The sequence below is a fragment of the Oncorhynchus mykiss genome, chromosome 17 (assembly GCF_057628025.1).
Source record: "Oncorhynchus mykiss isolate SJ-2025 chromosome 17, ASM5762802v1, whole genome shotgun sequence".
NCBI classification, from domain to species: Eukaryota; Metazoa; Chordata; class Actinopteri; order Salmoniformes; family Salmonidae; genus Oncorhynchus; species Oncorhynchus mykiss.
Genome location: NC_143038.1, coordinates 76,768,516 through 76,796,515, shown reverse-complemented (window position 1 = coordinate 76,796,515; position 28,000 = coordinate 76,768,516). Strand labels below are relative to the sequence as shown.

Here is a 28,000-nt window from a genome sequence, read left to right as displayed (position 1 = left end):
CCCTCCGGTCTGCATCTCATAGCGGTTACTGGAAATGACACACGGGAGGCGGTCGAAAGGCAAATGTCCAAAAATAATGTGCTGTAGTTTTGATTCACCTGGAAGCCACATTTTGATCAGATTTATAAAACCAGACAACACTTAGCCTATATGGTCTTTTCAGTAATGGGACGCAGTATCAAACGGTCTGAGAGAATATCGTTAATGTGTTGCAGCCTGGTGGTGTGTTGATTCCGTCTACCAGCCCGGGTGAGCTGCTGATGTATCGTGGGACGACCGGGATCAGAGCGGACGGACGTGGTTCTGTCCATATCCACACGAGTAGAAGTTTAGCGCCGTGATTTTATTTTTTTGGCCCGCGTGTTAGTGCAAAGAGCCGCATCTATATTTCCCTAATGAAAATTACTCTTTGGAAGGGTTCCCGGGTCGTGACAGAGATGATGTCGAGTAAAAGTGTGGAATGGCTTCAAGAGGAACTTGAGTCCGGGCTCGGGTTGAGCTCGCTACTGCTGCTGGACTGCCGATCGCACGAGCTCTACGAATCATCACACATAGAGTCGGCCATCAATCTGGCGATTCCCGGTTTGATGCTGCGGAGACTAAAGAAGGGGAATCTACCGATCCGGTCCATCATTCCCAACAACGAGGATAAGGAGAAATTCGTGAAGCGGTGCAAAACGGACATGATTCTTCTCTACGACGAGGCCACTACGGACTGGCAGGAGACCGGGCTGGTGAGCTCTGTCCTCGGCTTGCTACTGCAAAAGCTCCGGGATGACGGCTCCAAGGCGTTTTACCTGGAAGGTGAGAGTTAGCTTCTTTGCTCTTTACTTGTGATATTTCCGTATTCTATTCTACACTCTTGGAAAAAAGGTGCAGTCTAGAACAAAAATGATTTTTCGTTATTCCCAAAGGATAACCCTTTAGGAGAATCCTTTTGGTTCCAGATAAATCCCCTTTGGGTTCCATGTTGAACCTTTTTTAAAGAGGGTTCTACATGGAACGAAAAAGTGTTCTCCTATGGGGACAGCCAAATAACCCTTTTATAACCCTTTATGTTCTAAGAGCGTATATTATATTCTGTTCTAGACTACCTGTTAGCCTACGAATCCACTATAGCCCAAACTATGTTCTATTCCTCAGCCTGGTCTCATAGACTAGACGTAACATACTAAATTCAGTGTCTGGATTTACATTTCCTATGATATATTATGTTTGGTATGGTTACATAAGACAAGAGGTTGCTAAAGGCAAAAATGAAAGGAGGGTGGTTGGTCGGGCAGATAACGTCTAGCAATCCAAAGGTTGTGTGTTCTAATCTCATCACATGCAATATTAGCTACTTTGCAACTTCTTAGCGTGTTAGCTAACCTTTCTCCTAACTCTAACCTTTAACCCTTTTAGTTAACCCTTTAACCTTTTAACCTAATTCCTAACCTTTGTCTTAATTAACCAGGGATGCAAACTAGTCAACTTTCAGTGAAATTCGCCATTTTGAATCCAAAATAGGTGACCTGCGTGATTTGTGTAGATCCAATGATAACACTTTTGGGGTAGGGGGCGGAGCAATACTGGCTGTGTCCAAGGCTCAGCCAATCGTTCACATAACAACAGAATGCAGCGCAGCTGAAGAAAGAAGAGGCAACCAACTGACTAGTTACAGCATCAGCGAGCCTCTGGAAAGGCAGCTTGTCAGTTACAGCAGCGCGTCCCCTGAACGATAACGACGAGGTAACGGTAGAGGAGAAGCCTGACCACGGAGACCGGGGTGAGAAGGTGATGATGCGTACTTCATGAGCTGTAACCGAAAAACAACTGACATTTGGAAAGTTTGAGGTGAGGAGAAAGTGTGGTGGAACGAGTATTTTAAGTATCTTGCTAGCTGAATCGAATTCTCCGCTAGCTAGCCAGAGAAATGTTGAGCAACATTAGCCAACTTTACTAATCAAATAATTGAGTTTATGGTGTGAAAATTAGCTTGCTAATAAAGTCCGACAGCTAATGTTAGCTAGCTAACGTTACAACATGAAATGAGCAAACATTAGTAACCTAACTAATTTGCCAAAGTATTAACTGGTAAATGACTCCTTGCCGTTCCTCAAGTTATAACACGTTAATTGCATACTAAACCCCAGCAATCTGTGTGAAAATAAGAATTTGTTCTTAACTGCCTAGTTAAATAAAGGTAGAAAAAATAAAATAATGTTAACTAGTTAACGAACTAACTACTATCTGTGAACTAATGTTTTCCCTCTACACTATGTGGTTAATTTTCAGAGTGAGAGAATTAGGTGAAAATGAGGCGTTGCTTGTTAAACAAGTGTAGCTGGAGCCTCGCCTGGTTTAAGCTGGATGCCTCTATAGAGGTGAAAGGAACAACACACACGTTCCCTCTTTCTCACTTCTTCAATACAGTGGATAAAAGGGTTGCCAGGTGTTACTCTCTGCCTGAAAGAGATCAATTATGCCAACAAAGGGTCTCATGCTCTGCTGGCACGTTGTAGAACACATGTCCACAGGCAGAAAGTGTACAATGTAATAATGTGTAGCCCAAAGATATTGCTTTAGTTGTGTTGAACTTGACAGTAACACGTGTGTGTGTGTGTGTGTGTGTGTGTGTGTGTGTGTGTGTGTGTGTGAGGGCGAGGGGGAGATTATAATTATTTTTTTACTCAGTGAATATCATTTTTTGCATACATGTAGCCTTGTGCACCTGATCGATGTCTACTATAGTGGCCACTATAATAGAGCAACAATAGAAAGCCTGTTTGTTTCATTATATTTCTACTTTAAGATGTTTTTTCCCCCCCAAGTGCAATATTTAGATGTGTGTGGTCACAAGCGTTTTATTATAAAGGCTGTCATGGTAACTGCAATATTAGTGTATTGTATTTTCTCAAGACTTGTGTCATTTGCAGTAAAGTTTAGGCAACAAATAACATTGGATTGTTTTCTTTACATGTTTTAGCTGTGAATTCCGTTCACATTAACCACTTTTTATTTCACACACAGAGACTGATCATGTAGATGATATTCTGTGTTTAATTAGTTAAAACCTGCATTTCCCCCTAGCAGGGATTTACATGTTTTAGCTGTGAGTTCGGTTCACATTAACCACTTTTTATTTCACACACAGAGACTGATCATGTAGATGATATTCTGTGTTTAATTAGTTAAAACCTGCATTTCCCCCTAGCAGGGATTTACATGTTTTAGCTGTGAGTTCGGTTCACATTAACCACTTTTTATTTCACACACAGAGACTGATCATGTAGATGATATTCTGTGTTTAATTAGTTAAAACCTGCATTTCCCCCTAGCAGGGATTTACATGTTTTAGCTGTGAGTTCGGTTCACATTAACCACTTTATATTTCACACACAGAGACTGATCGTGTAGATGATATTCTGTGTTTAATTAGTTAAAACCTGCATTTCCCCCTAGCAGGGATTTACATGTTTTAGCTGTGAGTTCGGTTCACATTAACCACTTTATATTTCACACACAGAGACTGATCATGTAGATGATATTCTGTGTTTAATTAGTTAAAACCTGCATTTCCCCCTAGCAGGGATTTATTGTATGTTTCAGTGCAACAAAAAAGTGTCACCTTTCTGGGCCCTCAGCAGTTGGCATCCCTGCCTAACACCTAGACTAGCTAACGTTAGCAACAACTAATTGGAATTCGCAACATATCATACGTTCTCCAAATACGTAACATATCGTACGAGTTGCAATTCGTAACATACTGTATCATATGAATTGTAATTGGTAACATATCATACTAAATGGAGTGTCACGTAATTTACATACAGAATAATACGAAATGCTGTGAAACCAGGTTGCAGCCATTCCTAAGGGGCGGTAGGTATAGCCTAGTGGTTAGAGCGTTGGAATCCCCGAGCAGACGAGGTACGAAAATCTGCCGTTCTGCCATTGAACAAGGCAGTTAACCCACTGTTCCTAGGCCGTTCTGCCATTGAACAAGGCAGTTAACCCACTGTTCCTAGGCCGTTCTGCCATTGAACAAGGCAGTTAACCCACCGTTCCTAGGCCGTTCTGCCATTGAACAAGGCAGTTAACCCACTGTTCCTAGGCCGTTCTGCCATTGAACAAGGCAGTTAACCCACCGTTCCTAGGCCGTTCTGCCATTGAACAAGGCAGTTAACCCACTGTTCCTAGGCCGTTCTGCCATTGAACAAGGCAGTTAACCCACCGTTCCTAGGCCGTTCTGCCATTGAACAAGGCAGTTAACCCACTGTTCCTAGGCCTTTCTGCCATTGAATAAGGCAGTTAACCCACTGTTCCTAGGCCGTTCTGCCATTGAACAAGGCAGTTAACCCACTGTTCCTAGGTCGTTCTGCCATTGAACAAGGCAGTTAACCCACTGTTCCTAGGTCGTTCTGCCATTGAACAAGGCAGTTAACCCACCGTTCCTAGGCCGTTCTGCCCCTGAACAAGGCAGTTAACCCACCGTTCCTAGGCCGTCATTGTAAATAAGAATCTGTTCTTAACTGACTTGACTAGTTAAATAAAGATACTAATTGTTCTTAACTGACTAGTTAAATAAATATACTAATTGTTCTTAACTGACTAGTTAAATAAAGATACTAAAGTTACCACTGGATTACAGCCCAAGTTATATAGTCGCTAAATCAATTACTAATTATCTATTTGTTTCCCTTTCAACAAGTTACACTATTCTTTTCCATTCTAGTCTGTATCATATTAAAGTTGTAAAATAATTGTTGTCTGAATGAAAAGTCAATGGATGGCAGCCATGTTTCCTATGCCAATATATACAGTATTAGGATATTTAAAAAAAAATACTGCTCTTTATTTTCTCAAACGCTTCAAAACAAACCAGTTATATGTTGGTTTAGTGGTTGGTTTAGTTTTTGTATTGTCTAGGTGTTTTTGTACTGTCTAGGGTTTTTGTATATCTATGGGGTTTTGGTATTGTCTAGGTGTTTTTAACCTGTCTAGGGTTTTTGTATATCTATGGGGTTTTGGTTTGTCTAGGTGTTTTTTATCCTGTCTAGGGTTTTTGTATATCTATGGGGTTTGGTTTGTCTAGGTATATGTAGGTCTATGGTGGCCTGATTGGAATCAATCTGTAGGCAGTGGTGGGAATGATCCATTCTTCTTCTATTGTCTTAATAGTGGCTTATTTCTTACTCTGTCACAGTAGTAAGAATCACAATGGTTCAAGCCCTTTAACTTTCGACTGTTAGACCAATCTAATGGAGTAAACATGTTATATGTGTCACGCCCTGACCTTAGTTATCTTTGTTTTCTTTATTATTTTGGGTACGTCAGGGTCTGACATGGGGTGGTTGGTTTAGTTTTTAGTCCTGTCTAGGTGTTTTTGTCCTGTCTACGGTTTTTTGTATATCTATGGGGTTTTAGTAGGTCTAGGTATATGTAGGTCTATGGTGGCCTGAATTGGTTCCCAATCAGAGACAGCTGTTTATCGTGGTCTCTGATTGGGGATCCTATTTAGGTTGCCATTTTTCCATGTTGGTTTTGTGGGTTATTGTCTATGTGTAGTTGTCTGGCAGCACTCGTCTTATTAGTGTCACGGTCATTTTGTATAGTTTGTTCAGTGTTTTATTCTTCATTTAAAGAAGTATGTATTCATCTCACGCTGTGCCTTGGTCTCATCGTTATGACGAACGTGACAATGTTAATTATTTAAGGGTTTTGGAAAGAATGTGGAATGAACCAAATATGTTTTCAATTAACGGTCTAAAATGGTTCAGGAAAGTACTTTCATTTCATAAATACATAGGGCCTCGTCTCCGAGTTGGGATGTAGGTCTAACTTAAAGGATTCTGATGAGCCACACCCATTGCCGACAGGTCTATAAAATCCAGCACACAGCCGTGCAATCTCCATGGACAAACATTGGCAGTAGAATGGCCTTCCTGAAGAGCTCAGTGACTTTCAACGTGGCACCGTCAAAGGATGCCACCGTTCCAACACGTCAGCATGTACAATTTCTGCCTTGCTAGAGCTTCCCCGGTCGACTGTAAGGGCTGTTATTGTGAAGTGGAAACTTCTAGGAGCAACAACGGCGCAACCGCGAAGTGGTAGGCCACAGAAGCTCGTCCCCGAGTGCTGAAGCGCGTAAAAATTGTCTGTCCTCTGTTGCAACACTCACTACTGAGTTCCAAACTGCCTCTGGAAGCAACGTCAGTTAACTAACTGTTTGTTGGGCGCTTAATGAAATGAGTTTCCATGGCCGAGCAGTCGCACACAAGCCTAAAATCACCATGGGCCATGCCAAGCGTCGGCTGAAGGGGTGTAAAGCCCGCCGCCATTGGACTCTGGAGCAGTAGATATGCATTCTTTGGAGTGATGAATCACGCGTCACCATCTGGCAGTCCGATGGACAAATCTGGGTTTTGGTGGATGCCAGGAGAACACTATCTGCCCCAATGCATAGTGCCAACTGTAAGTTTGGTGGAGGAGGAATAATTGTTTGGGGCTGTTTTTCATGGTTCGGGCTAAAGCCTTCCCAGAAGAGTGGAGGCTGTTGTAGCAGCAAAGGGGGGACCAACTCCATATTAAAGCCTTCCCAGAAGACTGGAGGCTGGTATAGCAGCAAAGGGGGGGACCAACCCCATATTAATGCCTATGATTCCATCGGCAGGTGCCCACATTATTTTGGTTATGTAGACAGCACACAGTGTAGAAGTAGTTCCATATCTTGGCCCCGTTTCCCAGGGCGATGGAATGTAGGCTCATTGGTGTTTATAACGATGCTTCTTTCGTACGACGACCGAATATGTAACATGCGTTTCTCAAAACACCGTTCAGAAAGAACATTCGCCAAAGCTGTATCGTTGAGGCACGTTGTTTTAATACTGATAGAATCTATAGAAAGACAGCTCTGCTCTCGGATCAGTTTTCTCCATTTAAATCTTACCGTAACATTATAATTATTCCACAATACTGACGACGGATCAGTTCCTAGAAAGATATTATCACGTATGATTGCACATATTCATGCGGCTTATTCTAATGCTTACCCTATAATAATGAAACGAAAATCTAAATTTGGCACATTATTGCGCACGTTAGGCTAAATTTCATAAAATATATTGAGACAAATTACAGACAGTACAAGTAGCAATGTAGAACTCAATTGATTTAACATGCAATGTAATTCAATATGATTTAAATGTACAGGCCTATAGCCTACTGTATTTACATGTTAATGCTTTCATCTCAGGTCTATTCATTTGAACGTCGCTTGTTTGTATTAATTGCAAAGACTTGGGCAACTTTCAATTGGTAGTCAACTTTGTTCTAAAGTTATGTCGGTCATAGCGGATAAACCGTGTGATTCCACGTTTAGCGGAGATGTTCCGTGTATTAAGTGACGCGCGGCGGAGAAAAGGCATTTTAACGATACATTTAGCTGTTCTACCAGCGGTCTGACGCGGGCGTTAGATTACGAGCGTTTTCAAGTGCAACGTTAATAACCAGGCTTTTTGGGAAACAGCTCGGAGATGTAACGAGGCACCTACGAACTTTCTAACGATTAATTTAGCCTTAAGATGTTTTTGGGGAACCGGGCCCAGAACCGGGCCTATGAAATGTTGAAGGAGTGGAAACATGGGATGTACAGTAATCACAGAGATGGGTTTATTATTGTGTTATAGGGTTTAATGTGCTAACGTATCAGTATACATTTATTTGACCGTCATGTAAGAAGTAGGCCCGTTTCCGTTTCCTGTCTAGCACATATTAATAGTATCTGGTTGTTCTTGGGAGTTTATTTCGCCATTTTGAATTGATAAATGCTGTTCACACCTTTCGGTCAGTATTCTGGGAGATCTCTGTTCATGCTGTCATTTATCACACACACAGACGATATTCCAATTTGCACATTGGACAATAAAGCTATAATCTATTCTAATTTCTCTGTATTGTATTTATAGAATCGCTGGAATGACGTGTCACAGAACCTTTCTCATATTGTGATTCTGACCCATCTGTGTTCCTGTTCTTTCCAGCGGTTCTCTTCTGTTCTATTTGATTCTATTTTATTTGATTCTATTCTAAAACGTCTCTTTTGTTCTTTCCAGCAGTTCTCTTCTGTTCTATTTGATTCTATTTTATTTGATTCTATTCTAAAACGTCTCTTTTGTTCTTTCCAGCAGTTCTCTTCTGTTCTATTTGATTCTATTTTATTTGATTCTATTCTAAAACGTCTCTTTTGTTCTTTCCAGCAGTTCTCTTCTGTTCTATTTGATTCTATTTTATTTGATTCTATTCTAAAACGTCTCTTTTGTTCTTTCCAGCAGTTCTCTTCTGTTCTATTTGATTCTATTTTATTTGATTCTATTCTAAAACGTCTCTTTTGTTCTTTCCAGCAGTTCTCTTCTGTTCTATTTGATTCTATTTGATTTGATTCTATTCTAAAATGTCTCTTTTGTTCTTTCCAGCAGTTCTCTTTTGTTTTATTTGATTATATTCTAAAACGTCTCCGTTGTTGTTTCCAGGTGGATTCAACAAGTTCCAGACAGACTACCCAGAACACTGTGAGATCAACCTTGACTGTTCCTGCCCCAGCAGTTCCCCGCCTGCGTCTGTCCTGGGGCTGGGGGGGCTGAGGATCAACTCTGACTGTTCTGATGGGGAGTCATCGGACAGAGAACCGGGCAGCGCCACCGAGTCCGAGGGCAGCCCTCTCCCCAACAACCAGCCTGCCTTCCCGGTCCAGATCTTACCGTACCTCTACCTGGGCTGTGCCAAAGACTCCACCAATCTGGACATCCTGGGGAAGTATAATATTAAGTACATCCTGAACGTCACGCCCAACCTGCCCAACATGTTTGAACACGACGGAGACTTCAAGTACAAACAGATCCCCATCTCCGATCACTGGAGCCAAAACCTCTCGCAGTTTTTCCCAGAGGCCATTTCTTTCATTGGTGAGTTGTGGCAGTAGCCTGCTCATTTGAATGTTGTTCAATCACAGATCAGTTGGAGTTCAGAGTCTTTTCATTCTTGTCTCGTGTTGTAATGTTCGTTTGCGTAATGTTTCATGAACTCAGGTCATAGTTGATTCATTTGAAAAATTGTTTCCTCAGCTCATCCCACCAACATTCAGGTTATATAACTATAAAACTAAATCAGGCAGCGATAGATTCATTAAGTCGTTGGCTGAGTCAAACAAGCTGTCTTATTGCTTAAAACATAGATTTACAAGCAGAATAACAAAGCTTATAACTCAACATATATAGTACAGACGTATGAGTCAGCAACTTAAGCTAACAAGCCTCAGATGCATCATCCTTTAAGAAACAACTCTGATTGATCTCTTCCGAGCGGTTTGTGGTATTTCCTGCTACACGCCTCATTTCACACCATGAACGCTATGAGTCATGACTTGATCTGAGTCGCTCTAGCGTTGGAGGGATTATATCGTCAAATCACAGTGTGGGCCTTTAATTAACTCATCAAAAGTTGGCCAACAGGTTTCTAGCACAACTCATTATACAACAGAAGGGAATCTGTGAATGAAGTAGACCAGGTCATTTAGAGAAGCACTGTGAATGAAGTAGGCCAGGTCATTTAGAGAAGCACTGTGAATGAAGTAGACCAGGTCATTTAGAGAAGCACTGTGAATGAGGTAGGCCAGGTCATTTAGAGAACCACTGTGAATGAAGTAGACCAGGTCATTTAGAGAAGCACTGTGAATGAAGTAGGCCAGGTCATTTAGAGAAGCACTGTGAATGAAGTAGGCCAGGTCATTTAGAGAAGCACTGTGAATGAAGTAGGCCAGATCATTTAGAGAAGCACTGTGAATGAGGTAGGCCAGGTCATTTAGAGAACCACTGTGAATGAAGTAGACCAGGTCATTTAGAGAAGCACTGTGAATGAAGTAGGCCAGGTCATTTAGAGAACCACTGTGAATGAAGTAGGCCAGGTCATTTAGAGAAGCACTGTGAATGAAGTAGGCCAGGTCGTTTAGAGAAGCACTGTGAATGAAGTAGGCCAGGTCGTTTAGAGAACCACTGTGAATGAAGTAGGCCAGGTCATTTAGAGAACCACTGTGAATGAAGTAGACCAGGTCATTTAGAGAAGCACTGTGAATGAAGTAGGCCAGGTCATTTAGAGAAGCACTGTGAATGAAGTAGGCCAGGTCGTTTAGAGAAGCACTGTGAATGAAGTAGGCCAGGTCATTTAGAGAAGCACTGTGAATGAAGTAGACCAGGTCATTTAGAGAAGCACTGTGAATGAAGTAGGCCAGGTCATTTAGAGAAGCACTGTGAATGAAGTAGGCCAGGTCGTTTAGAGAAGCACTGTGAATGAAGTAGGCCAGGTCGTTTAGAGAAGCACTGTGAATGAAGTAGGCCAGGTCATTTAGAGAACCACTGTGAATGAAGTAGGCCAGGTCATTTAGAGAAGCACTGTGAATGAAGTAGGCCAGGTCGTTTAGAGAAGCACTGTGAATGAAGTAGGCCAGGTCGTTTAGAGAAGCACTGTGAATGAAGTAGGCCAGGTCATTTAGAGAACCACTGTGAATGAAGTAGGCCAGGTCATTTAGAGAAGCACTGTGAATGAGGTAGGCCAGGTAATTTAGAGAACCACTGTGAATGAAGTAGGCCAGGTCATTTAGAGAACCACTGTGAATGAAGTAGACCAGGTCATTTAGAGAACCACTGTGAATGAAGTAGACCAGGTCATTTAGAGAACCACTGTGAATGAAGTAGACCAGGTCATTTAGAGAACCACTGTGAATGAAGTAGACCAGGTCATTTAGAGAAGCACTGTGAATGAAGTAGGCCAGGTCATTTAGAGAAGCACTGTGAATGAAGTAGGCCAGGTCATTTAGAGAACCACTGTGAATGAAGTAGGCCAGGTCATTTTGACCAGCACTGTGAATGAAGTAGGCCAGGTCATTTAGAGAAGCACTGTGAATGAGGTAGGCCAGGTCATTTAGAGAACCACTGTGAATGAAGTAGACCAGGTCATTTTGACCAGCACTGTGAATGAGGTAGGCCAGGTCATTTAGAGAAGCTCTGTGAATGAGGTAGGCCAGGTCATTTAGAGAACCACTGTTAATGAAGTAGACCAGGTCATTTTGACCAGCACTGTGAATGAGGTAGGCCAGGTCATTTAGAGAAGCACTGTGAATGAAGTAGGCCAGGTCATTTAGAGAACCACTGTGAATGAAGTAGGCCAGGTCATTTAGAGAAGCACTGTGAATGAAGTAGGCCAGGTCATTTAGAGAACCACTGTGAATGAAGTAGGCCAGGTCATTTAGAGAACCACTGTGAATGAAGTAGGCCAGGTCATTTAGAGAACCACTGTGAATGAAGTAGGCCAGGTCATTTAGAGAAGCACTGTGAATGAAGTAGGCCAGGTCATTTAGAGAAGCACTGTGAATGAAGTAGGCCAGGTCATTTAGAGAAGCACTGTGAATGAAGTAGGCCAGGTCATTTAGAGAAGCACTGTGAATGAAGTAGGCCAGGTCATTTAGAGAAGCACTGTGAATTAAGTAGGCCAGGTCATTTAGAGAACCACTGTGAATGAAGTAGGCCAGGTCATTTAGAGAACCACTGTGAATGAAGTAGGCCAGGTCATTTAGAGAAGCACTGTGAATGAAGTAGGCCAGGTCATTTAGAGAAGCACTGTGAATGAAGTAGGCCAGGTCATTTAGAGAACCACTGTGAATGAAGTAGGCCAGGTCATTTAGAGAACCACTGTGAATGAAGTAGGCCAGGTCATTTAGAGAAGCACTGTGAATGAAGTAGGCCAGGTCATTTAGAGAACCACTGTGAATGAAGTAGGCCAGGTCATTTAGAGAAGCACTGTGAATGAAGTAGGCCAGGTCATTTAGAGAAGCACTGTGAATGAAGTAGGCCAGGTCATTTAGAGAAGCACTGTGAATGAAGTAGGCCAGGTCATTTAGAGAAGCACTGTGAATGAAGTAGGCCAGGTCATTTAGAGAACCACTGTGAATGAAGTAGGCCAGGTCATTTAGAGAACCACTGTGAATGAAGTAGGCCAGGTCATTTAGAGAACCACTGTGAATGAAGTAGGCCAGGTCATTTAGAGAAGCACTGTGAATGAAGTAGGCCAGGTCATTTAGAGAAGCACTGTGAATGAAGTAGGCCAGGTAATTTAGAGAAGCACTGTGAATGAAGAAGGCCAGGTCATTTAGAGAACCACTGTGAATGAAGTAGGCCAGGTCATTTAGAGAAGCACTGTGAATGAGGTAGGCCAGGTCATTTAGAGAACCACTGTGAATGAAGTAGGCCAGGTCATTTAGAGAACCATTGGGAATTAAGTAGGACAGGTCATCTAGAGAACCACTGTGAATGAAGTAGGCCAGGTCATTTAGAGAAGCACTGTGAATGAAGTAGGCCAGGTCATTTAGAGAACCATTGGGAATTAAGTAGGACAGGTCATTTAGAGAAGCACTGTGAATGAGGTAGGCCAGGTCATTTAGAGAAGCACTGTGAATGAAGTAGGCCAGGTCATTTAGAGAAGCACTGTGAATGAAGTAGGCCAGGTCATTTAGAGAAGCACTGTGAATGAAGTAGGCCAGGTCATTTAGAGAAGCACTGTGAATGAAGTAGGCCAGGTCATTTAGAGAAGCACTGTGAATGAAGTAGGCCAGGTCATTTAGAGAAGCACTGTGAATGAAGTAGGCCAGGTCATTTAGAGAAGCACTGTGAATGAAGTAGGCCAGGTCATTTAGAGAAGCACTGTGAATGAAGTAGGCCAGGTCATTTAGAGAAGCACTGTGAATGAAGTAGGCCAGGTCATTTAGAGAAGCACTGTGAATGAAGTAGGACAGGTCATCTTGAACACTGTGAAGACTGAAGAATGAAGGATAGACTTACTTGTTGACCACACCTCCCACCCACCACCGCCCTCGCATGTGCGAGCATGCAAAATTAACACAAACGTTATTCTATTCGATTTGAAAAAACATAAAAATACACCTTATGGAACAGCAGGATTATGAAGCAACACAAACATAGACACATGCATACCAACACACAATAACATACGTACTATACAGACATGGATTTTGTGTTATAGATATGTGGTAGTAGAGTAGAGGCCTGAAGGCACACACTTAGTCAGTTAGGAATGTAATGTTATTGATCTGCCTTAATTTTGCTGGATCCCAGGAAGAGTAGCTGCTGCCTTGACAGGAACTAATGGGGATCCATAATAAACCCCAGGAAGAGTAGCTGCTGCCTTGGCAGGAACTAATGGGGATCCATAATAAACCCCAGGAAGAGTAGCTGCTGCCTTGGCAGGAACTAATGGGGATCCATAATAAACCCCAGGAAGAGTAGCTGCTGCCTTGGCAGGAACTAATGGGGATCCATAATAAACCCCCTGGTCTAAAGTAGTGTACTATATAGGGAATAGGGCTCTGGTCTAAAGTAGTGCCCTATATAAGGAATAGGGCTCTGGTCTATACTAGTGCCCTATATAGGGAATAGGGCTCTGGTCTATGTTAGTACCGCTATATAGGGAATAGGGTCTGGTATAAAGTAATGCACTATTTAGGGAATAGGGCTCTGGTCTAAAGTAGTAAAATAATTATAACAGAGAGGTTTGTTTTGTCATATTTACTTAGGACTATTTCAGTATTTCAGACCAGACTATTTGACAATAGTTTCAGTATTTCAGACCAGACTATTTGACAATAGTTTCAGTATTTCAGACCAGACTATTTGTGGTTAGTTTCAGTATTTAATTAATCACCCTACTACTAGACGAATAACCAGGGTATTCCCCTCATCAGCTTCATGGGAATGTGGAGTTTTGGTTTGGCTCTGGAATTTATCCTGAGCCGTGTTTCTTTTGAAAGTGCCACAGTTAAGAAACCCACTATGACATGTGAAAGGTTTCGAGTCAGAGTTTGAGGGTCTTGGTCAATCGCAGGAATGTGTGGTAGCAGGGATTGCTGCTCCACTTTTAGGGAAATATGTAAAGCTACTGTAGTTAGTTAGGGCCTGTTAATTAGTTACTTTGGGCCTGTTAGTTGCTTTGGACCTGTTAGTTACTTTGGGCCTGTTAGTTACTTTAGAACTGTTAGTTACTTTGGACCTGTTAGTTACTTTGGACCTGTTAGTTACTTTGGACCTGTTAGTTGCTTTGGGCCTGTTATTTGCTTTGGGCCTGTTAGTTACTTTGGGCCTGTTAGTTACTTTAGAACTGTTAGTTACTTTGGACCTGTTAGTTACTTTGGACCTGTTAGTTGCTTTGGGCCTGTTAGTTGCTTTGGGCCTGTTAGTTGCTTTGGGCCTGTTAGTTGCTTTGGGCCTGTTAGTTACTTTGGGCCTGTTAGTTACTTCGGGCCTGTTAGTTGCTTTGGACCTGTTAGTTGCTTTGTGCCTGTTAGTTAGTTACTTTGGGCCTGTTAGTTAGTTAGGGCCTGTTAGTTAGTTAGGGACAGTTAGTTAGTTAGGGCCTGTTAGTTAGTTAGGACCTGTTATTTATTTAGGGCCTATTAGTTAGTTAGGACCTGTTTGTTCGTTAGGGGCCTGTTAGTTAGTTAGGGCCTGTTTGTTAGTTAGTTAGTTAGTTAGTTAGGGACAGTTAGTTAGGGCCTCAAATCAAATGTATTTGTCACATACACATGGTTAGCAGATGTTAATGCGAGTGTAGCGAAATGCTTGTGCTTCTAGTTCCGACCATTCAGTAATATCTAACAAGTAATCTAACAATTTCACAGCAACTACCTTATACACACAAGTGTAAAGGAATTAATACGAATATGTACATACAAATATATGAATGAGCGATGGCCGAACGGCATAGGAAAGATGCAGTAGATTGTATCGAGTACAGTATATACATATGAGATGAGTAATGTAGGGTATGTAAACAAAGTGGCATAGTTTAAAGTGGCTAGTGATACATCTTCTCTACATGGGGATGGCCTTATATGCGTCACGGAAGTTAGAATAACAGTGGTCTAGGGTTATGCCAGCCCTGGTAGCACAATCAATATGCTGATAGAATTTGGGGAGCCTTGTTTTCAGATTAGCCTTGTTAAAATCCCCAGCTACAATAAATGCAGCCTCAGGAAATGTGGTTTCCAGATTACATAGAGTCCAATGAAGTTCTTTCAGGGCCGTCAATGTGTCTGCTTGGGGGGGAATATACATGACTGTTATTATGATCGAAGAGAATTCTCTTGGTAGATAATGCAGTCGGCATTTGATTGTGAGGAATTCTAAGTCAGGTGAACGAAAGGACTTGAGTTCCTGTATGTTGTTATGATCACACCACGTCTCGTTAATCATAAGGCATACACCCCCGCCCTTCTTCTTACCAGAGAGATGCTTGTTTCTGTCGGTGTGATGCGTGAAGAAACCAGGTGGCTGTACCGACTCAGATAGCGTGTCTCAAGTGAGCCATCTTTCCGTGAAACAAAGAATGTTCCAGTCTCGGATGTCTCTCTGGAATGCTACCCTTGCTCGGATTTCATCAACCTTGTTGTCAAGAGACTGGACATTGGCGAGTAGTATGCTAAGGAGTGGTGCACGATGTGCCCGTCTCCGGAGTCTGACCAGAAGACCGCTCCGTCTGCCCCTTCTACGGCGCCGTTGTTTTGGGTCGCCGGCTGGGATCCGATCCATTGTCCTGGGTGGTAGGCCAAACAGAGGAACCGTTTCGGGAAAGTCATATTTCTGGTCGTAATGATGGTGAGTTGACGTTGCTCTTATATCCAATAGTTCCCCCCAGCTGTATGTAATACAATCTAAGATTTCCTAGGGTAACAATGTAAGAAATAACACTTAAAAAAAACAAAATACTGCATAGTTTCCTAGGAACGCAAAGCAAGGCGGCCATCTCGGTCAGCTCAGGAAGTTGTCTGACCTGTTAGATAGGGCCTTTTTGTTCGTTAGGTAGGGACAGTTAGATAGGGCCTGTTAGTTAGCTAGGTCACTTGTAGCCTATCTTTCAACTTGAACTTTTAATTCCATAATTTTTATTGAATCTTCAATTGATTATATATCTGCAAACTTTTTCCACATATGGAGGCTTCATGACTATAGCCTATTGATGCTTTGATGACTCATGATTGGTCAACGACAAGCTACACGCGCCACGCTCCAATGTTGTGAAAAGCAAAGGGCAGCAGCATCAATTGTAAAATGTCTCTCTGTCTCTACTGCAGCAGTCAAGTTCGGATCTGTACGGCCCTTCTGGACAGGTAAATGAAAATGTACACATACCCGAGAACCGTGGCATTCAGATCCTACCCAGATCCATGACATTATTTTCAATTCTGGATACTGATCCTCTCGTGTCCCCTATTGGGTCTCAGGTATTCGGGTACAGGTGGATCCATGAAGACCTCTACTGATCACACAGCTTTGTGGTTTAAACTCAACCTCAGGTGAGATGTAGGAGGGTAGTTTAACCCACAATCATCTCAACCTTTATTTCCTTTAAGTTAGAAACTCTTAACAGGCTCACCTGAGGCTCACTGGAGTTGAGATACACTGTATACTCTAGAAGGGCCCAGAGTTTATACCTCCAGCTCCTAGTTATACACTAGAAGGAACCAGAGTTTAAACCTCCAGGTCTTAGTTAGACACTAGAAGGAACCAGAGTTCAAACATCTAGCTCCTAGTTATACACTAGAAGGAACCATAGTTTTTCCTGACTAGACTCCATTAGTTCTACTGTCTTTGTCTAGACACACTAGAGTTAATTTATACACACTATATATACAAAAGTATCGGTGGCTATTTCAGCCACATCCGTTGCTGATAGGTGTATAAAAATAAAGCACACAGCCATGCAATCTCCATAGACAAACATTGGCAGTAGAATGACCTTACTGAAGAGCTCAGTGACTTTCAATGTGGCACCATCATAGGGTAGCACTTTTCCAACAAGTCAATTTGTCAAATGTCTTCCCTGCTGGAGCTGCCCCGGTTAACTGTAAGTGCTGTTATTGTGAAGTGGAAACGTCTCGGAGCAACAACGGCTCAGCCACGAAGTGGTAGGCCACACAAGCTCACAGAACGGGACCACCGAGTGCTGAAACGTGTAGCTCGTAACAAATGTCTGTCCTCGGTTGCAACACTCACTACCGAGTTCCCAACTGCCTCCGGTAGCAACGCCAGCGCAATAACTGTTTGTCGGGAGCTTCATGAAATGGGTTTCCATGGCCGAGCAGCCGCACACAAGCCTAAGATCACCATGCACAATGCCAAGCATCATCTGGAGTGGTGTAAATCCCGCCACCATTGGACTCTGGAGCAGTGGAAACGCGTTCTCTGGATTGATGAATCACTCTTCACCAACTGTCAGTCCGACGGACAAATCTGAGTTTGGTGGATGAGGACTAATGGTCTGGGGAGGGAGGGAGGGGAGGGAAGGAAGGAGTATGGGTTGAAAGAGAGTGGGACTGACTTACTTTGCGGTATCCTTTGAAGCACTAATGGCTTGATAGTGCAGAGTGTTGCACCAGATAAAACCCAGGAACATCATCTAGGTTGTGAATAATGGATCATCTATATCAATGACTATGTCCCAAATGCACTACTTTTAAAAATGGGCCCTGGTCAAAATTTGTATACTAATTTTTAACATGGGCCTGGTGTCTTGAGATGTTGCTTCAATATATCCACATAATTTTCCTCCCTCATGACGCCATCTATTTTGTGAAGTGCACCAGTCCCTCTTGCAGCAAAGCACCCCCACAACATGATGCTGCATCCCCGTGCTTCACGGTTGGGATGGTGTTCTTCGGCTTGCAAGCCTCCCCTTCATCCTCCTAACATAACGATGGTCATTATGGCCGAACAGTTTTATTTTTGTTTCATCAGACCAGAGGACATTTCTCCAAAAAGTACAATCTTTGCCCCTATGTGCAGTTGCAAACCGTAGTCTGGCTTTTATATGGCTGTTTTGGAGCAGTGGCTTCTTCCTTGCTGAGCGGCCTTTCAGGTTAGGTCGATATAGGACTTTTTTTTACTGTGGATGTAGATACTTTTGTACCTGTTTCCTCCAGCATCTTCACAAGGTCCTTTGCTGCTGTTCTGGGATTGATTTGCACTTTTTGCACCAAAGTACGTTCATCTCTAGGGGACAGAACGCTTCTCCTTCCTCAGCGGTATGATGGCTGCGTGGTCCCATGGTGTTTATACTTGTGTACAATTTTTTATACAGATGAACGTGGTACCTTCAGGGATTTGAAAATTGCTCCCAAGGATGAACCAGGCTTGTTGATATCTACAATTCTTTTCTGGGGTATTGGCTGATTTCTTTTGATTTTCCCATGATGTCAAGCAAAGAGGCACTGAGTTTGAAGGTAGGCCTTGAAATACATCCACAAGTTCAACTCCAATTGACTCAAATTATGTCAGTTAGCCTATCAGAAGCTTCTAAAACCATGACATCATTTTCTGGCATTTTCCAAGCTGTTTAAAGGCACAGTCAATTTAGTGTATGTAAACTTCTGAACCACTGGAATTGTGATACAGTGAACTATAAGTGAAATAATCTGTCTGTAAACAATTGTTGGAAAAATTACTTGTGTCATGCACAAAGTAGATGTCCTAAACAACTTGCCAAAACTATAGTTTGTTAACAAGACATTTGTGGAGTGGTTGAAAAGCGAGTTTTCATGACTCCAACCTGAGTGTAAGTAAACTTCCGACTGTCGTTTTGAATATAGGTAATTTAGTTCTGAACGTGGGTCATTTAGTTCTGAACGTGGGTCATTTAGTTCTGAACGTGGGTCATTTAGTTCTCAATATAGTTCATTTAGTTCTGAACGTGGGTCATTTAGTTCTGAATATAGTTCATTTAGTTCTGAACGTGGGTCATTTAGTTCTGAATATAGTTCATTTAGTTCTGAACGTGGGTCATTTAGTTCTGAATATAGTTCATTTAGTTCTGAACGTGGGTCATTTAGTTCTGAATATAGTTCATTTAGTTCTGAATATAGTTCATTTAGTTCTGAATATAGTTCATTTAGTTCTGAACGTGGGTCATTTAGTTCTGAATATAGTTCATTTAGTTCTGAATATGGTTCATTTAGTTCTGAATATAGTTCATTTAGTTCTGAATATAGTTCATTTAGTTCTGAATATAGTTCATTTAGTTCTGAACGTGGGTCATTTAGTTCTGAATATAGTTCATTTAGTTCTGAACGTGGGTCATTTAGTTCTGAACGTGGGTCATTTAGTTCTGAACGTGGATCATTTAGTTCTGAATATAGTTCATTTAGTTCTGAATATAGTTCATTTAGTTCTGAATATAGGTCATTTAGTTCTGAACGTGGGTCATTTAGTTCTGAACGTGGGTCATTTAGTTCTGAACGTGGGTCATTTAGTTCTGAACGTGGGTCATTTAGTTCTGAATGGGGGTCATTTAGTTCTGAACGTGGATCATTTAGTTCTGAACGTGGATAATTTAGTTCTGAACGTGGATAATTTAGTTCTGAACGTGGATAATTTAGTTCTGAACGTGGATAATTTAGTTCTGAACGTGGATAATTTAGTTCTGAACGGGGGCCATTTAGTTCTGTATATAAGTCATTTAGTTCTGAATAAGGGTCATTTAGTTCTGAATAAGGGTCATTTAGTTCTGAACGTGGGTCATTTAGTTCTGAACGTGGGTCATTTAGTTCTGAACGGGGGTCATTTAGTTCTGAACGTGGGTCATTTAGTTCTGAATATTGGTAATTTAGTTCTGAATGTTGGTCATTTAGTTCTGAACGGGGGTCATTTAGTTCTGAACGTGGGTCATTTAGTTCTGAACGTGGGTCATTTAGTTCTGAATATAGGTCATTTAGTTCTGAACGTGGGTCATTTAGTTCTGAACGGGGGTCATTTAGTTCTGAATATTGGTAATTTAGTTCTGAATGTTGGTCATTTAGTTCGAAATGTGGGTAATTTAGTTCTGAATATGGTTCATTTAGTTCTGAACGTGGGTCATTTAGTTCTGAATATAGGTCATTTAGTTCTGAACGGGGGTCATTTAGTTCTGAACGTGGGTCATTTAGTTCTGAACGTGGATCATTTAGTTCTGAATATAGTTCATTTAGTTCTGAATATAGTTCATTTAGTTCTGAATATAGGTCATTTAGTTCTGAACGTGGGTCATTTAGTTCTGAACGTGGGTCATTTAGTTCTGAACGTGGGTCATTTAGTTCTGAACGTGGGTCATTTAGTTCTGAACGGGGGTCATTTAGTTCTGAACGTGGATCATTTAGTTCTGAACGTGGATAATTTAGTTCTGAACGTGGATAATTTAGTTCTGAACGTGGATAATTTAGTTCTGAACGTGGATAATTTAGTTCTGAACGGGGGCCATTTAGTTCTGAATATAGGTCATTTAGTTCTGAATAAGGGTCATTTAGTTCTGAATAAGGGTCATTTAGTTCTGAATGTGGGTCATTTAGTTCTGAACGTGGGTCATTTAGTTCTGAACGGGGGTCATTTAGTTCTGAAGTGGGTCATTTAGTTCTGAATATTGGTAATTTAGTTCTGAATGTTGGTCATTTAGTTCTGAACGGGGGTCATTTAGTTCTGAACGTGGGTCATTTAGTTCTGAATATAGGTCATTTAGTTCTGAACGTGGGTCATTTAGTTCTGAACGGGGGTCATTTAGTTCTGAATATAGTTCATTTAGTTCTGAATATAGTTCATTTAGTTCTGAATATAGTTCATTTAGTTCTGAATATAGTTCATTTAGTTCTGAACGTGGGTCATTTAGTTCTGAATATAGTTCATTTAGTTCTGAACGTGGGTCATTTAGTTCTGAACGTGGGTCATTTAGTTCTGAACGTGGATCATTTAGTTCTGAATATAGTTCATTTAGTTCTGAATATAGTTCATTTAGTTCTGAATATAGGTCATTTAGTTCTGAACGTGGGTCATTTAGTTCTGAACGTGGGTCATTTAGTTCTGAACGTGGGTCATTTAGTTCTGAACGGGGGTCATTTAGTTCTGAACGTGGATCATTTAGTTCTGAACGTGGATAATTTAGTTCTGAACATGGATAATTTAGTTCTGAACGTGGATAATTTAGTTCTGAACGTGGATAATTTAGTTCTGAACGGGGGCCATTTAGTTCTGAATATAGGTCATTTAGTTCTGAATAAGGGTCATTTAGTTCTGAATAAGGGTCATTTAGTTCTGAATAAGGGTCATTTAGTTCTGAATGTGGGTCATTTAGTTCTGAACGTGGGTCATTTAGTTCTGAACGGGGGTCATTTAGTTCTGAAGTGGGTCATTTAGTTCTGAATATTGGTAATTTAGTTCTGAATGTTGGTCATTTAGTTCTGAACGGGGGTCATTTAGTTCTGAACGTGGGTCATTTAGTTCTGAATATAGGTCATTTAGTTCTGAACGTGGGTCATTTAGTTCTGAACGGGGGTCATTTAGTTCTGAATATAGTTCATTTAGTTCTGAATATAGTTCATTTAGTTCTGAATATAGTTCATTTAGTTCTGAATATAGTTCATTTAGTTCTGAACGTGGGTCATTTAGTTCTGAATATAGTTCATTTAGTTCTGAACGTGGGTCATTTAGTTCTGAACGTGGGTCATTTAGTTCTGAACGTGGATCATTTAGTTCTGAATATAGTTCATTTAGTTCTGAATATAGTTCATTTAGTTCTGAATATAGGTCATTTAGTTCTGAACGTGGGTCATTTAGTTCTGAACGTGGGTCATTTAGTTCTGAACGTGGGTCATTTAGTTCTGAACGTGGGTCATTTAGTTCTGAACGGGGGTCATTTAGTTCTGAACGTGGATCATTTAGTTCTGAACGTGGATAATTTAGTTCTGAACATGGATAATTTAGTTCTGAACGTGGATAATTTAGTTCTGAACGTGGATAATTTAGTTCTGAACGGGGGCCATTTAGTTCTGAATATAGGTCATTTAGTTCTGAATAAGGGTCATTTAGTTCTGAATAAGGGTCATTTAGTTCTGAACGTGGGTCATTTAGTTCTGAACGTGGGTCATTTAGTTCTGAACGGGGGTCATTTAGTTCTGAACGTGGGTCATTTAGTTCTGAATATTGGTAATTTAGTTCTGAATGTTGGTCATTTAGTTCTGAACGGGGGTCATTTAGTTCTGAACGTGGGTCATTTAGTTCTGAACGTGGGTCATTTAGTTCTGAATATAGGTCATTTAGTTCTGAACGTGGGTCATTTAGTTCTGAACGGGGGTCATTTAGTTCTGAATATTGGTAATTTAGTTCTGAATGTTGGTCATTTAGTTCGAAATGTGGGTAATTTAGTTCTGAATATGGTTCATTTAGTTCTGAACGTGGGTCATTTAGTTCTCAATATAGTTAATTTAGTTCTGAACGTGGGTCATTTAGTTCTGAACGTGGGTCATTTAGTTCTGAACGTGGGTCATTTAGTTCTCAATATAGTTCATTTAGTTCTGAACGTGGGTCATTTAGTTCTGAACGTGGATAATTTAGTTCTGAACGTGGATCATTTAGTTCTGAATATTGGTAATTTAGTTCTGAATGTTGGTCATTTAGTTCGAAATGTGGGTAATTTAGTTCTGAATATGGTTCATTTAGTTCTGAACGTGGGTCATTTAGTTCTGAATATAGGTCATTTAGTTCTGAACGGGGGTCATTTAGTTCTGAACGTGGGTCATTTAGTTCTGAACGTGGGTAATTTAGTTCTGAGCGTGGGTAATTTAGTTCTGAATATAGTTCATTTAGTTCTGAACGTGGGTCATTTAGTTCGAAATGTGGGTAATTTAGTTCTGAATATAGTTCATTTAGTTCTGAATATAGGTCATTTAGTTCTGAACGGGGGTCATTTAGTTCTGAACGTGGGTCATTTAGTTCTGAACGTGGGTCATTTAGTTCTGAATATAGGTAATGTAGTTCTGAACGTGGGTAATTTAGTTCTGAATATAGTTCATTTAGTTCTGAACGTGGGTCATTTAGTTCTGAACGTGGGTCATTTTTTTCTGAATATAGGTAATGTAGTTCTGAACGTGGGTAATTTAGTTCTGAATATAGTTCATTTAGTTCTGAACGTGGGTCATTTAGTTCGAAATGTGGGTAATTTAGTTCTGAATGTTGGTCAGTTAGTTCTGCATGTGGGTAATTTAGTTCTGAATACAGTTAATTTAGTTCTGAAACGTGGGTCATTTAGTTCTGAATATAGGTAATGTAGTTCTGAACGTGGGTCATTTAGTTCTGAATGTGGGTAATTTAGTTCTGAATATAGTTCATTTAGTTCTGAACGTGGGTCATTTAGTTCTGAACGTGGGTCATTTAGTTCTGAATATAGTTCATTTAGTTCTGAATATAGGTCATTTAGTTCTGAACGGAGGTCATTTAGTTCTGAACGTGGGTCATTTAGTTCGAAATGTGGGTCATTTAGTTCTGAATGTTGGTCATTTAGTTCTGAATGTGGGTAATTTAGTTCTGAATATAGTTAATTTAGTTCTGAACGTGGGTCATTTAGTTCTGAATATAGGTAATGTAGTTCTGAACGTGGGTCATTTAGTTCTGAACATGAGCGATTTAGTTCTGAACGTGGGTAACTTAGTTCTGAATATAGTTCATTTAGTTCTGAACATGGGTAATTTAGTTCTGAATATAGTTCATTTAGTTCTGAACGTGGGTCATTTAGTTCGAAATGTGGGTAATTTAGTTCTGAAAATAGTTCATTTAGTTCTGAATATAGGTAATGTAGTTCTGAACGTGGGTCATTTAGTTCTGAATATAGTTCATTTAGTTCTGAATATAGGTAATGTAGTTCTGAACGTGGGTCATTTAGTTCTGAATATAGTTCATTTAGTTCTGAACGGGGGCCATTTAGTTCTGAACATAGTTCAATTAGTTCTGAACGTGGGTCATTTAGCTCTGAATATAGGTCATTTAGTTCTGAACGGGGGTCATTTAGTTCTGAACGTGGATCATTTAGTTCTGAACTTGGGTCATTTAGTTCCTTCAGAATATATTCACACTTTTTCCACATGTTGTGTTACAGCCTGAGTTTAAATTTGATTAAATATAGATTTTGTGTCACTGGCCTAAACACATTACCCCATAATGACAAAGTGGAATAATTGTTTTTCGAAATCTTTACAAATAAATAAAAAATGAAAAGCTGAAATGTATTGAGTCAATAAGTATTCAACTCCTTTTTTTTAATTAAAAACCTCCAGTGTTTAACATGAGTTTTGAATGACTACCTCGTCTCTGTAACTCGTCTTACAATTATCTGTAAGGTCCTTCAGTTGAGAAGGGAATTTCAAACACCTATTCAACCACAAAGACCAGGGAGGTTTTCAAATTCCTTGCCAAGAAGGGCACCTACAGTGGCTTGCGAAAGTATTCACCCCCCTTGGCATTTTTCCTATTTTTGTGGGGTTTGTATCATTTGATTTACACAACATGCAACTACCACTTTGAAGATGCAAAGTATTTTTTATTGTGAAACAAACAAGAAATAAGACAAAAAAACAAAGAACTTGAACGTTCATAACTATTCACCCCCCAAAGTCAATACTTTGTAGAGCCACCTTTCACAGCAATTACAGCTGTAAGTCTCTTGGGGTATGTCTCTATAAGCTTTGCACATCTAGCCACTGGGATTTTTGTCCATTCTTCAAGGAAAAACTCCTCCAGCTCCTTCAAGTTGGATGGGTTCCGCTGATGTACAGCAATCTTTAAGTCATACCACAGATTCTCAATTGGATTGAGGTCTGGGCTTTGACTAGGCCATTCCAAGACATGTTTCCCTTTAAACCACTCAAGTGTTGCTTTAGCAGTATGCTTAGGGTCATTGTCCTGCTGGAAGGTGAACCTCCGTCCCAGTCTCAAATCTCTGGAAAACTGAAACAGGTTTCCTTCAAGAATTTCCCTGTATTTAGCACCATCCATCATTCCTGACCAGTTCCCCAGTCCCTGCCGATGAAAAACATCCCCACAACATGATGCTGCCACCACCATGCTTCACTCTGGGGATGGTGTTCTCGGCATAATGAGAGGTGTTGGGCTTGCTACATTTTAGTCTCATCTGACCAGAGTACCTTCTTCCATCTGTTTGGGGAGTCTCCCACATGCATTTCAGCAAACACCAAAAGCGTTTGCTTATTTTTTTATTCAAGCAAAGGCTTTTTTTCTGGCCACTCTTCCACAAAGCCCAGCTCTGTGGAGTGTACAACTTAAAGTGGTCCTATAAACAGATACTCCAATCTCCGCTGTGGAGCTTTGCAGATCCTTCAGGGTTATCTTTGGTCTCTTTGTTGCCTCTCCGATTAATGCCCTCCTTGCCTGGTCTGTGAGTTTTGGTCGGCGTTCCTCTCTTGGCAGGTTTGTTGTGGTGCCATATTTTTTCCATTTTTTAATAAGGGATTTGATGGTGCTCCGGGGGACGTTCAAAGTTTCTGATATTTTTTTATAACCCAACCCTGATCTGTCCTTCTCCACAACTTTGTCCTTGACCTGGTCTTCATGGTGCCGCTTGCTTGGTGGTGTTGCAGACTCTGGGGCCTTTCAGAACATGTGTATATATACTGAGATCATGTGACACTTAGATTGCACACAGGTGAACTTTATTTAACTAATTATGTGTCTTCTGAAGGTAATTGGTTGCACCAGATCTTACTTAGGGGTTTCATAGCAACGTGTGAATATATATGCAGGAACCACCTTTCCATTTTTTATTTATTTTTGAAACAAGTTATTTTTTTTCATTTCACTTCACCAATTTTGACTATTTTGTGTATGTCCATTAAATCCAAATAAAAATCCATATAAATGACAGGTTGTAATGCAACAAAATAAGAAAAACACCAAGGGGGATGAATACTTTTGCAAGGCACTGTATTGGTGGATAGGTAAACAGAACAGACATTGACTATCCCTTTGAGCATGGTGCAATAATTAATTACACTTTGGATGGTGTACCAATACACCCATTCACTACAAAGATACAGGCGTCCTTCCGAACTCAGTTGCTGGAGAGGAAGGAAACCGCTCAGGGATTTCACCATGAGACCAAGGGTGACTTTAAAACAGTTACAGAGTTTAATGGCTGTGATAGGAGAAAACTGAGGATGGATCAACAACATTGTAGTTACTTCACAATACTAACCTAAATGACAGAGTGAAAAGAAGGAAGCTTGTACAGAATACAAATATTCCAAAACATGTATCCTGTTTGCAACAAGGCACAAAAGTAAAACTGCAAAAAAATGTGGCAAAGCAATTAACTTCTTGTCCTGAGGACAAAGTGTTATGTTTGGGGCAAATCCAATGCAACAAATTACTGAGTACCACTCTCCATATTTTAAAGCATAGTGCTGGCTGCATCATGTTATTGGTATGCTTGTAATCGTTAAGGACTGGAGAGTTTTTCAGGATAAAAAAGAAATGGAATGGAGCAAGGCACATGCAAAATCCTAGAGGAAAACCTGGTTCAGTCTGCTTTCAACCTGACACTGGGAGATGAATTCACCTTTCAGCAAGACAATAACCTAAAAAGTTGTTGTAGCTGTTCTCTCATTATAAACTCCTGAAACCAGAGGTGGAGTTGTTGTAGCTGTTCTCTCATTATAAACTCTAGAAACCAGAGAGGTGGAGTTGATGTAGCTGTTCCCTCATTATAAACTCCAGAAACCAGACAGGTGGAGTTGTTGTAGCTGTTCCCTCATTATAAACTCCAGAAACCAGACAGGTGGAGTTGTTGTAGCTGTTCCCTTTAAATATTTCTGAACACTCGAAGGCTTCACACAAGTTCAATAAAGTAAGTAAAACTAATTTATGTTGCATTAAAAAACACCTCAAACTCATCTTTACCTTCTCTCTTCCAGATGAAGCTCGTTCCAAAAAGTGTGGTATCCTGGTGCACTGCCTGGCAGGGATCAGTCGCTCGGTAACAGTCACCGTGGCTTACCTGATGCAGAAGCTCAACCTATCGCTCAACGACGCCTACGACTTCGTCAAACACAAGAAGTCCAACATCTCTCCCAACTTCAACTTCATGGGTCAGCTTCTAGACTTTGAGAGAACGTTAGGGCTCAATAGCCCATGTGACAACCACACCTCCACCAATGACCAGCTGTTCTTCACCACGCCAACCAATCATAACGTGTTCCAGCTCGACACGCTGGAATCTACATGAAAAGGAGGAGGGGCAAGACTTGAGCGGCCAACTTGGATGTGAATGTTTATCTTCTGATCGTCAGAGGCTGGCTTTGACAGCGGATAGTCTGGGATGGTGGATGGACATGGGAAGAGGAGAACAGATGCCTAATGGAAGTCTGTTTGGCTTGTTGAATCATTGGTCTCTCAGAGAGGAAGAGGAGGAAGCCTGTTCTTCTGTTTCATCTCCACGGTGGTTTGGGAAGCGACTTATCTTGTCATCTTGTTGACCAGCCTATTATTTTATGTCTAAGGAAGGAAGAAGTCCTAGATGTAGACTGATTCATGCTGCAGTACAGAACTGTACAGAGAATCATACAAAGATGGGTAACGCAGATAGATGGATCTGCTGCAGTCATTCATTGAGTCATTGTCGTCCTCTTGGACAAGCTCCTCATCAACAACGTCTTGATGATGATGATGTGTTGGAGGGTCTTGGATTCACCCTTATGGAGCTGGTCTCCCTCTATTGAATGTTGGTCAAATTTTTTAACAAACTTAATAAGTTATTATTAAAACAAAACACAAGTCTGTTCAAGTGATGCTAATAACAATGTAATTTTCAAGTACGTATTATCAGTATGAATGTATGTATGTATGTATGTATGTATATGTATGTATGTATGCATGTATGCATGTATGTATGTATGTATGTATGTATGTATGTATGTATGTATGCATTTGTATATTTGAATACATTTACACACAAGTGTATGTCTACTACTACTACTACTATACTCTTACCTGTACAAAAACACTGACAGCTGAAGGAGATATTATAACTAAAGAGAAAACAGACCAACAGAAAGTAACTTTTTGATCATATTCTGGTTGTTTTTGTCATTTCT

At 40.8% G+C, this 28,000-nt stretch overlaps 2 protein-coding genes across 2 annotated transcripts in view; both read left to right on the top strand.

Moving 5' to 3' along the window:
* The first annotated feature begins 2 nt into the window (after positions 1–2).
* LOC110494836 (dual specificity protein phosphatase 7) lies at positions 3–27,977 on the top strand. The gene is made up of 3 exons (XM_021570159.3): positions 3–804; positions 8,514–8,945; positions 26,822–27,977. Exons 1-3 carry the CDS (start codon positions 396–398, stop codon positions 27,130–27,132), a joined length of 1,152 nt encoding a protein of 383 aa, XP_021425834.3. The 5' UTR covers positions 3–395; the 3' UTR covers positions 27,133–27,977.
* Positions 22–28,000, top strand: part of LOC110494834 (large ribosomal subunit protein eL29) — a 103,231-nt gene continuing 75,252 nt past the window's right edge. Inside the window, exons 1-2 of the mRNA XM_090206511.1 lie at positions 22–804; positions 8,514–8,945. The gene's annotated coding sequence lies outside the window, so the exon portion shown is untranslated. The remainder of the gene's footprint in view (positions 805–8,513; positions 8,946–28,000) is intronic.